Source organism: Lytechinus variegatus, chromosome 3, assembly GCF_018143015.1.
Source record: "Lytechinus variegatus isolate NC3 chromosome 3, Lvar_3.0, whole genome shotgun sequence".
NCBI classification, from domain to species: Eukaryota; Metazoa; Echinodermata; class Echinoidea; order Temnopleuroida; family Toxopneustidae; genus Lytechinus; species Lytechinus variegatus.
This window is the reverse complement of record NC_054742.1, coordinates 29,763,740-29,776,247: the sequence shown is the minus strand read 5'-3', so window position 1 is coordinate 29,776,247 and position 12,508 is coordinate 29,763,740. Positions and strand designations below refer to the sequence as shown.

General features: G+C 33.8%; 1 protein-coding gene across 12 annotated transcripts in view; it reads left to right on the top strand.

Moving 5' to 3' along the window:
* The window catches only part of LOC121410720 (bromodomain adjacent to zinc finger domain protein 2B-like), a 93,214-nt gene that overhangs the window by 34,925 nt on the left and 45,781 nt on the right, over nucleotides 1-12,508 (top strand). For 11 of the 12 annotated variants that reach the window (XM_041602989.1, XM_041602983.1, XM_041602984.1 and 8 more), the window contains 4 exons: nucleotides 4,624-4,934; nucleotides 5,817-6,083; nucleotides 7,017-7,112; nucleotides 10,406-10,441. In XM_041602989.1, the coding sequence (XP_041458923.1) occupies nucleotides 4,624-4,934; nucleotides 5,817-6,083; nucleotides 7,017-7,112; nucleotides 10,406-10,441 (710 nt within the window). The remainder of the gene's footprint in view (nucleotides 1-4,623; nucleotides 4,935-5,816; nucleotides 6,084-7,016; nucleotides 7,113-10,405; nucleotides 10,442-12,508) is intronic. The other variant, XM_041602982.1, reaches the window with a different exon arrangement.

Sequence of the window (12,508 nt, the reverse complement as noted above, 5' to 3'; positions counted from 1 at the left end):
TAGCTGTTATAATGCAGTTACCTACAGAGGATGACCATCAAATACCAGTCAATTAACAAAGGATGCCAAAAGATAGAAAAGGTGAACTGGAAGAACAGTATGTAACCAAATCGCAAAATTACTATTATATTCATAAAGACCTTAATCCTTGTAGTTGAAAGAGAGTATGAAACAGTAACAAAATAAGGCCTGAGTTTGATGACTATTATGGGGTTGGTTATATTAAAGAGGGGAAACAATGATAAATCTGCCAGCACTGCAAGGTTACTGTTTTCTTTTGTGCTAGTGACATCTGTCAAAACAGATTCATGAAAAATGAATAGAAAAACATATTTGTCTTTGATTGCCGTTCAATCATTTTTTTTGTTGAGAGATATTAGATTTTAAGTTATGTTTTTACAGCTGATAAGTACTTGAATAATTATGAATTATCCCTTAATAAATGAATGAAATGTTATGTCCACTCTTAATCTACTTGTTTATGCTGCTAGTTTATGTATATGTTTATATTTTATTATAAGTGCAAGAAATTTATGAAAAAAGTGCATGCTACATGTATATTTCAATTAAAATCATATGTAGCAATTAGTTCTTAATTTTAGAAAGATGTTGGACTTTTGTTCAAAAGAGTGGTACAGAAATGTGGGGTGCGACCTATACAGTACAGACTGGTTTATGGTGTAGGTCCTACATATATTAATTTAAAGGAGGTATCCATACCTAAAACAAACACTGAAACAGACTCTTTACCGTTTCAACCTGTATAGTTTCCATCTCTACATGCTGGTCATATTTGTCCAGTGCCAGTATGTAATTGATCTTTTCCTGTCGAGATCCTACACTCTACCTTAACCTCTAAAATTCTTTCATATCTCTGCTGAAAATATATCTCCAAGAAAGATAGAGAGGGAGGGAGAGACAAGATTATTATTGAAAGAGGAAATGATAATGTGGTGGTGCAGTGAGTCACATGAAGGTGAAAATCACAGAATTTTTCACCTTGGTTTTTTTTATTTGCTGTTGTAGCGTTGCCCAAATTTTTAGCATGTCCGGAGATAAGATCATGCAGAGAATCGTTATTTATCATTCTCTCCTATTCACTATACTTTACTGCTGTCGTTTAGTGCTTGTGTATATGGACTTGTATATCATGCAAGATGAATCATCAAATGTAATGAACTGGCCATATTTAGCTTTGTCTATGAAATTCTTTCATTTGACATCATTTGCAAGTAATTTCTTCCACATATTTCTGGATAATATAGTTTTTTTCTTCATATTTTTTGTTCTCTTCATCAACAACCTCCCACAGTATACATGCATCCTCTCTACTTTTACCCATGTTTTCTCAATCTCTTCTTTTAATCTTTTCCCTGTCTTTTTTCCCCAGTCCCTGCTACCTGGCATGAGCAAGATGATATATACAAATATTTTCATCAAGTATTGTGATGAAAGTCATTATCCCTTTTCTAAACTCCCTTCCTTGACATTGTACGTCTGTAAGTGCATGTTTCATATATATACCTTGACGTGTCCTTTTCAGTTTCTAGAATGACTATTTGCTGTATTGCAAACTCTTCCTCTCATGTAATAAATAGGCCTATGAATTGATCTGGTGGAAATACTAAAAACAAAGCGAAAAGCAGACAGAAATATCTAGAAAACATCAGAATCAACCATTTTACAATATTTTTAAATATATAAAATTAAACAATGGGAATTATTTTTTCTCCATTACAATATTGTTTGAGAGAATTTGAAATGATGGGAACTTGTGTACTCAAGTGCAGCTCTTTGATAATGATAACCAGCATCATGATTGCACTATATTGGAAGCAGATATAAAACAATTTCAAATGACAACTGGCAATACTTTCCCTTCAAAATCAAATTTAATGATTAACAATCTTCTGACAAAGCATAATTCAATTTTCAATGGTGATAAAAAGATATTCTTTATATTGAGTGGTTTTGACAGATAAGGGAAGACAACAAAGATATGGAACCGTGAATATGTGTATTGAGATCATTTGATGAATTCAATAGAGAGGGAGAGAAAATAGCTTGAACAAATTAATGGGCTTCCTACCTCTGAACTTATAAATCCATCCCAGTTTCACTATGAATCATGATGTATGCATTTCCTTGGTTAAATATCTCAATCTAAGAAAGTAGGGGAATCTTTAAACATTGAGGTTAACCCCTATAGACCTCCTCTTATTTCACTTTCCATCAAACCTTCAAGACTTTTCACCTGTGCAGTACTTTTGTTTTTTGTTCTATGTGCGACTCTGTGATTGTATAGAATCAAAATCCCGGATGAAAGAACAATGGGAAATGAGAAAAATCATCTAGTAATTGGTAGAACCCTGGGTTTGATACCTATACCAAGCTGGTACTTTGCATACATCTTGTTCTTACATTTATTCCCCAAATGAATTAAAATGAAATATAGGCAATTTATAAGTCATTGATTGCAACTTTGTACTCTTGTGCTTTTAATCATAATTTGCCCTAATGTTCCCTGGCTTTTTTGTTCAATTTTCTGATTCTGCTGCTCCCACCCCATGAACTTGCTCTTTATTAATTTGTAGTTTATACTACCCATTGAGTTTGTTGTCCGAACACAAAATGTTGTTCATAATATACCTCTATGAGACATATTTACTCTTGATTATCTTGTGCACTGATAATGTAGTTCCTAGAAGCATATGCTACGTAGAATATATTTTCCTGCCCATTTTCACCTGCATGGATATCTACATTTCCATTAAGTGGGAAATGTATTTCATTTCCTTCCTGCGATTGCAGGAAAGATAAATTATCATTTTTGTGTGAATGCCCAAGGAGTTGTGACTTTACAGTTTATGTGAATATAGATAATAGAAGGCTTGTTTAGTTTCATGCATGTATTGAGTGATATTGTGCATGCAAATGAATTTGATTCCATAGTCACATTTTTATATTCAGAGTGAATCATTGGTGGCCCTTCTTTAGTGTGTCAAACTCGAAAGAGTTTGTAGATCCATACAATATTCTCAAAAAGCTTTCAAGGGCACCGTGTTTCAAACTGTATTTACATTGTTCCTCTGAAATTTATTTATAGTTAAAGGTAATCAAGTTCTGCAAACTCCTAGGTATATTCATATGGGCTAATTGTAGTAGTGTTCATATATTCAGGTTTTGCAGTTGGTGATATTAATTCAGAAATGCTGGATTTATTACATCTGTATTTGTTGTAGCAACCACTTTTAATTTGAGCTATATTTATATACAATTAAATATTTGACAGTACTTATTAATTTCTGTCCGTAACAAATCCATCACATTTCCCCATTCACTGTGAATATGGTGCTTATCATAGGTATTCGTACAAAAATAAGCTATTAATAACCCTAGAAAAACCTATCTAGGGGATTTTAGAATTAGCTGGGATGGGGTAAAAGCTTTGTCTAAAACATTAAAAGCAACTTTCTCAGAGCTCCTCTTAGATGTAAAGAATTATTTTTTCATTATTTAGATAGATGTTCTTATTATCATGAGCTCTTGTTTATTACCTAAACATCAAACATATTTCCAAGAATATTACTGTGCACTATCTTTCTCTTTTTACAAATCATGCATTCTCATTATAATTGACTGCCTTTTATCATGCAGAAGATAATGTAGAAAAGCATGAATTATGGGTGAAATTGAAATTAAAGAACCAGGGTGCACATGAGGTTATGATTGTAGAACATCCTGGCAGGGAATAATATGCACAGAGATGATTCTTGAAATTTGATTCATCATTCAGGTAGGAAAGGATAATTGAAGATGATTTGAGCTCTTATTAATCATCAGAATCAGTGCTGTGATAAATATAGTTATGATCATGAGAGAACGATTTAATCAGGGATTCATATAATTGATTGTGCTTTGAAATGTATGATTATGGGCAGGAAGAAAAAGCAAAGGTCAGCTTCAGAAGAATTGAGCCCATTCATTTACTTCATTTTTTCAAATCTTTTCAAAATCTGAAAGTACATGTAGGACATTACTTGTACACGCATTGCAAGAATTTTCTGTAAAATTTTACAAACTGTTGAGATAAAGAATGAATATATTTCCTCTTATATCTCTGTCAACTTTATTTTGAAAATTAATTTTGAAATTGTAGAGTTGTAATATTCAAATCATGCATATTCATTACATGTTTATATATTTTTTGTAGAATGAGTGATTATTTTTGTTTTCCAGGCATAGACATGTTTTCAGAGCATGCTATTAGTTAAAATTTTAGTGCATAGTTTTGTAGCAGATTTTTATATTTGCACTGAAAAAAATGTACGCTGTCATTTTATCAGTTGAATCTGTCTGTACGGGGTCATGGAATCACGTTTGTAAAATCTGTATTTGAGTTTTAAGAAAATCAAGTTCTAGTTATCATGCTTCGATTAAGACAGTCATGTCATATATAAAAGCAGATTTCCATACAAAGGTGAGAGAGATAGAGAGAGAAAATGTTGGGAAAGGAGAGGGGTGGGAATCGATCAGACATTTATGTGTGGTTAGCAGACATAAAAGCAGCTTAGACAAGACTACAATGCAAATCAGTGTTTTTTATTTCACTTGCACATGTAGGTGGCGCCAAGACCGGAAGAGGAAGAGGTCGTGGAAGGGGAAGAGGGCGTGGGAGAGGGCGTGGCTCCTCCCTCCTGAGCAGGAGCACCAGCAGTACCACCACCTCCACTACCAGTACAACTCCTACCAGGGGTAGGAGAGGTAGACCCAGGAGAGTAGACTATGCACCCCAATACCTCTTTGGGGACCCTGCTGCACTCATGATGGGGCTCAATGGCTCACCTGTCTCTGCTAGCACCAGTCTTGCTTCATCATCACCACTCTCTCTTCTTGGGACCAAAGATGCAGTCTCTGTCATCAAAGAATCTCCGGTGAGTTCTTGAAGGATATTAAAGGGGAATCCAACCCAAATAAAAACTTGTTTTTATAAGGAAAAGAAAAATCAGACAAGTTGATAGGTGAAAGTTTGAACAATATTGGACAACCAAAAATAAAGATATGAATTTTTAAAAGTTGTAAATATTGGTAATAACTATACCCATGGAGATTTCAAATTGGCAGCATATGGGATGTCATAGTGATGTAAGGCAAGGACTACTCTTCCATGTACTCCAATATATATTATGGCTAAAATGTCATTTTTCCCAAAAGTTTTATTTCAAATTAGATTTTTCTTTCATGAGGACATAAAACAATATACTACATGGGTTATATTTTGATTACTGCCCCAGGGGAATGGGTACTTAGGAGAAAACCACAAATCCCTGATAATAAAGTACATGGCATATAGGAAAGTTGTCCTTGCCCCTTGTCATAATTTACTTACCCAGTTGCCAATTTGAAATCTACATAGTATTAGTGATCTCGATTTTAAAGCAGCTATAATTTTCTTATTGCTTGTCCAATTTCTTTCAAACTTTCACCATTCTGTTTAATTTATTTTCTCCTTCCCAACACAACATTTTATGGCCAAGGCTGGATTCCCCTTTTCTAGGAAGTAAAAATATAAGTGTGTTGTTGAAGTACATCACTCCCTTTCATGCATTGTTCAAGCTAACAATGAATAAAAAAGAGGATGGGCTTACAAAATTCACATTGGATGTACAATTTCAATTTCAGGGGTTTTTCCCTTTCAATTTTGTTCAATGAGTGCATGATAAACTGATATTCTGTTTTTGTGTTGTTTGAAATCTTATAATTTAATGAATCTGGATGATATAAATCTAAAGTTGGCATCGTCTCTCTTGCCGCAGAGCATGGTATTGAAAACACCAACCCTATCCCTGAACCGGGAGAAAGCCACCCCCTCACCTTCCTCCAAGCACAGCAATAGTCACAGAGAGAGGAGTGAAGGGGTGGATGGGAGCAGGCTAGAGGAAGGAGGCCTTACAGACTCTGATGGGAGCCTTTCAGACCTGGAGGCAGGCATCCTGAGCTCAGGGAGCCACCTAGACAGTAGCAGTGGTGGATCAATCTCAGATTCAGAGTCAGAGGACAAGGAGATGGCAGCAATAATGGAGGTGGGTGATAGAGGCCATTGCATGGTGTGCCAGCATGGACGTTTGTGGCAGTCTTTGTGCTGTCGGTTGCAAGTGGTTTTGTATGAATGAATGAATGAATGAATGAATGATATTGATATACTTCTCCCATGAGTGAGTAAAATTGCTCATAGGATGAGGGGATGTTCAAAAAAGATATGATTGACCGAGTAGAGGGTTTGGTTGAAGATGGAAGATATATATTGAGTTGGAAAAATTGGAAGGAGGGTTAAGGGCAATTGCTGCTAGTGTGAGGTAAATCTGACCAACCCTTTAGACAGGGACAATCTTTGGATTAATGCTACTTCTATATTCTATTTTTTACATTACTATACACTTGTAAACCTGATGGATAGACATGAAAAGCAGACAGACATGCAAACTATCTTGGAAATAACTGAAGAGTGACTGGGGTAAACAATCATATTATTTAAATTGAAACCTACCTTAAAGGTAACATCAACAATCTTCATCCAAGTTGTCAGAACTGACCACTTGATTTTGATTGGCTGGAAGCACAGTTCCTCTGCTAAACTGTCGGATAAAACATTGGACATGTCCTTTCATAAAGTGCTGCTGAGAAGTTCAACATCTTGTAGTCTCTCTTGTCAGTATTCAAAAAACATGTTGAAAAAAAGGATGATTTGAAAGGTTGTGTTAAAACTTGATTTAACACCATGATACTACCTTGGTGATAGTTTAGATATGCATTTTGTAAACTGCAATTCGACTTCCTGGGTCAATCTCTTCCATCTATGATGTGCAATGTGTAGGTAGGCCTTATAGAGCTGATAGATGAAAGATCCTAAGTATTATGTGTTTTTATTTATGGTTTGTGTTTTGATCATTGCATGAGAAAATTGTTTGAATGCACCCTTATATCCATTCTCATTGTCTCTTTGATTTCTAATCTAGACCAAGAAGCAGCTGGAGGCTAAGAAGAAGGAGCTTCTTCAACAGCAAATAGAGCTTAAAAAACAGCAGCACAAATCTCAATTGAAGAAGCACAAGGTCAGTTTTATGTTGCATCTCAGATCTTTATCATTCCTGATCAGCTATTCCTTCAATATTTTTGCATGTTTTTAATCCTCTCATTTCGAATGATTAGGAAAGAGCTCTTGATATATTTTCCATTGAATTTGGAATTGAATGGTCCCTTTGTGTAGCTTACAGGAATGAGGGAACTAATTTGCTGGTTAGTCAAGATGGTGGAATCAAGTATTGAGGAAGCTTGATTGTTGAATGATTCTAAAATAGATTTCATTAAGGTGATGGGGCTACTTGAAAATAAATTAACTAATAATAATTGTATGGTATCTTTCACAATCATTCTTTCACATTTTATTTCTTGCTGATTATTTACTTCCTATGGCTTCAATGAGGGATGTGCTTCCAGCTTTAGTCATATTGGGTTTGAAATCTTTCAATTTCTTTAAAGGTTCCCACAGTAACATTTTTAAGCATGATATTTCATGAATTCAAGGAATACTTGCAGCTGTCTGCTCACTTTTTTTTGATGATCTTTAATTTTGCTCCATGTTAAGTCTAGATCATGGTAATCAGTTGTTAACACCATGGCTTGAACATGAGACATGTATAGTCACATGCTCACAATATAGTTCCTTGTATATCAAAGTATCAAGTATAGCCTGTATTAGACAACATTTTAGATTTAGTGAGAAATTTAAGTAGAAAATAGAATATTGAGATTAAAAGGATTCAAGATCCAAGGGGACATATTGAAGTATATTTTCTATATCATTTGTCAAATATAACAACAGGAGTAATATTTTTGTGGGAAAAAATATAACACTAATAAAGAGAATACAGTATACAATCAGGGACTCTATTCTATTGCAAATGCTTACGTTCCTGTATATTATGTATCCAACACCCATTCTTATACATTATTAGTGTGTCTGGTTTCCTGTTCAATGTGTTGGAGTCGTTAGTTCCCATTTTTCTTTTGTTAATTCAACAACAGAATATGACCTATGGCTTATATCCTTTCAGGGAATTATAGTTTGAATTTAGCACTGCAATACATTCAATATGTTCTTCATAACTAAAGACATCCTGTTTTTTCTCTTTGTGCTAGTAATTGGCAGGGGAAATAAAACACAATTACTATGATATATGAAATAGAGAAAAAAAAGTGAGAACTAGAGAGAAGCCATTTTGGTATGTTTTCTTTTTAGTCAGGAATCTCAGGATCATTGACCGCAGTTTAAATAAAAAATGTGATCTTTGTTTCAAACCAATGTGGGTGATTAAAAATATTTGTCAGATTTTTTTTTATTTAATAACATGATGGAACTTGCATTCCCAGGAAATAATTTGCAAATTATAGTTAAAAATTTTGATTTGCTTTTACAAAGCTGTATTTCTGGTAACATATTATGAGTATGTATTATTTATTTCCACAACTTAACAATATTTAGCCTATCAGTCATTAGAACATAAAACCGTTTTAAGTTCCATGGTGTAAGTTATATCATGGGAAATGACAGAATGTGATTTGAAATGGGGGGGGGGGGGGGAGGGAGTCTGCAAATATCTGTCAGTTTTTCACAGCAATATTCAAGGCATAGAACAGGTGTGGGTATGTTGGTAGAAAGCTTACTGTTTACCTATGAAGGGAATAACATAAAATCAGTCCCAGTATATTTAGGCTCAGTGTTTTGGGTTAATGGATGAAAATTAATTAGGAAGTATGAATGAATCACAGAGGAGTTGTATGGCTTGGTTTATGAGAATGAAAGAGGAGAAATATGGAGACAGAGAATTTTATGTCTACAGGCTATATATGGACCTGTGCAGTGTAGATGCACCTGAATTCAGTGTCAGACAAGATTGCTGACCTGTTTCATGATCACATTACATTTTAGATTAAAGTATTCGAGAGTGTATTTCAATAATGTCATTGTCCAATGGCAGTAAATGTTAAAGACACTGTGTCTCATCCAAATATGATGTCATACATGTATATCCATTGTGAACTCATTGTTGATTGTGTTCATGTGTTTGTCCTGAATCTTCTTTCCTCGGATGAAAGTGATGTTGAACCCCTCAAAATTCTGTGTTTTTTGTTATTTCTTGCATAATCATACTGTCTGTGTGCATTTCTGTGTGATACATATAGATCTATTTTGTGCTTGAAGTCTCTTGGAACCGTGTAATGAAAACACCTAAATTTATAACTTTTTCAACTCATAGGACATAGGGTACATGTAGTTTCATTCCCTAAATGTCCATATATTATGATCTCATAGCGTGTCTTTATGGGATACTAGTTTTATTCCTTCCGATCCATATTTTCATTATAGATATGTATTTAGCTAGGTTTAGAAAACATATTTAACAGATTTCTCTTTGGCTCAATATCTGGGCATGATTTCATTAAAGGTCAAGTCCATCCCAGAAAATTGTTGATTTGAATTGATAGTGAAAAATCAAAGTATAACACTAAAAAATTTCATCAAAATTGATGTAAAAGAAGAAAGTTATGACATTTTGATGTTTCGCTTATTTGTCACAAAACAGTTGTATATTCACAACTCAGTGATATGCAAATGAGACAGTCAATGAGGTCCATCACTATTTAAAGAAAAATCAAATTATACAGTATATCCATTTTTATACAGATGGGACAATATTAAAAGGACCACCTTTTCTTCATCATAAACTCTTAGAATAATGGTGATTCCACTAGTTCAGGACAAATAAAAATTTGTTTCATAGGACAATGAGAAAATTAAAATTTTTTGTATTTCATGTACATGTAATAAAATACCATAGAAATAGTAAGTGGGTAATGTCATCAGTCTGCTCATTTGCATACCGACCAGGATGTGCATACTGTATAACTGTTTTTGTGAAATTCAGCGAAACTTTAAAATGTTATAATTTTTGTATTTTGACTTTAATTTCAGTGAACATTATGCTTGTTGGGTTTTTCTCCATTTATTCAAATCAGCTTTTTGTTGGGGTGGACTTGTCTTTTAATCAAATGACAGTAATTTTCACTGACTATTTAGCTTCAGCAAATAATCATATCTGATTGGCTGAGAGCAAATTAGTTTGCTGACAAAATTTTTATTACCATCCCCATATGTGCCAAAGTGGGTTTATGTGGAAAATGTGGTTTATTCCCAAATACTTGGGATTGCTGTTGCACATATGTTATCATTGGTTTTCTAAGATTGTTTAGATAGGGTGAGGTAAAGGATGGTAATTTTCCCTCTATTTTTAAAAAATCATACCTATAACACCTGTATCTAACCACTGTCTAACCCCCTTCTTAGGATGGAGATGAAGAAAGTGATTCTGAAACGTCAGAGGTGATTTCACTGTTTGTGTTTTATTGGACGTATTGTGACTAAAATAATGTAGAACAAGTGAAATGTGCTCGGTGTGTTTTGCATGAAATTTTGTGATAATGTTTGATCATTTACATGTATTTTATGTGTTGCTTGTTTTATGTGTTAGGAATAGAAACCTACCCTAATATTTTAAGGCTTTGTTCTGTATTTTATTTTGTATTCATGTTTGATATTAACTAGGAAAAGCTCATTGCTAATTGACACTCAATATCCTTAAAGAAGAAGTTCACCTTGAAGAAAAGTTTGTGGTAAGGTTAGCAGAAAAAATAATGAAAAATATTGGTGAAGGTTTGAGGAGAATCTGTTGAAGATTAAGAAAATTATTAGAGTTTTCACGTCGTAAACGAGCAGCTACCCCATATGTTATTTGATATAAAATGCATGATTTTTTGTAATGGTTCCTGATGACTTATTTTGGTTTCTATTCATGATAGGGTGTGAAATGATGTCTATTGATATACAAAGTACAGTAAAAACCTTTTTCAATTTTCTGAGAAAATGACATTTCATTGATATTTGTTACCAATTGATGTAGGAATGCTGCTTGCATATGACGTCACATCAAATCATTAAAATTCTAAAACTTTTTTTTTTATTTATGATGGATTTTTCTCAAACCTTCGGCAATATTTCTAAATTATTTTCTCTGCTTTTTTTACAATAAACTTTTTGTCAGGGTGAACTTCCCCTTTAATGGAAGGGTTCAAGATTTTTGTGACAATTACAGTGATGGATATTGGATCAACAATTCAATTGACTTGTGGTCCAAGCCTGCAAGAATCTGAAGAAGAAATTACTCCATCAAATCTCCACACATCATAATAGGTCTTAAAAGATACACTGATGTTTCAGAATTTTCATCAAAGAGGAATTAAATAGATACTTTTACAGATCTGCCCTCAATTTTTACAAATAAATCTTCTGAAAACAGCTCCGTTCTGTTGAGTAGCCGTATTTCATGATTTTCTATGTGGTACTTTGGGGTAAACATCAGGATTTTACAGACAAGTTACCATGGCAATGTCACTTCTTTGAAGTATTTTGATCGCATATGTTTTACCATATTCATGAGGCTGAAGTAATGCTTGGTAGAAGTCTTTATCTCGATCTTCCAATCTTGATCATCAGTAAAATATTCTGGAAGCGTGTACCGTATGCCAATATCATTCTGGAATTGATGTGAAAATTACCAACACAATTTTTCATTAGCTTTGTGAATAGTAAAGTGTTATCTTTTAACATCATATGAAAACTAAAAAAAAATCCCAAGCCAACCCTGTGAAGAATATCCATTCTTTTGTGTTCAATAAGTCTGCTTTATATACAGTTAAACATTGACAAGAATACAACACAAAAGGATTTCTTGGAGCAGTATATTTTGTGCAAATCAATTGTGCTACATTCCTAACATAATAAGTTGTGTTGCAATATTAAATGCAGACTGGATTGGAAACTTAATATAGCAATTTGTGTGTGTGTGTGACTCGTAAAAATCTCTATGTACTGTGCATTTTTTTCTTCTTGTGTTGAGCTCTTTGCACTGTTAATATTATGTTCGTTGTTCGTTTACCAAATCCTCCATGTTTTTAAAGCTTCCATTATAATGCCCTGCAAAATGCCCTTGAGCTTTATAGGTACATGTATGAGTGCATGTGCAATGCCCTTTTCCATGTAACCTTTCTTGCATGCTTTTATTTGGTCTGAATTATCATAAATTGTTCTTCCATTGCTATGTTTGTCCCGATTTTGTTGGCAACAAACAATGCACAAACAAGTTTACTTTTATGAGATATTAGAATTGTGGTATTATTATCAACAGATGAACCATAATTGATTAGTGTGATATCTGCTGTGATAGTTCAAATCTAGAATAGTTTTGTAATGTAACTCTTACAGTATTTATATGTGTTTTATGGTGACACGACATATGCTCTCGCAATATTTGCTCTTGTCTTAGTATCTCAGAGGTTACAGGGTTAGAGCTAGAATTGCAATAGAGATTTTGGTTCAGAATAAATGTAAAGA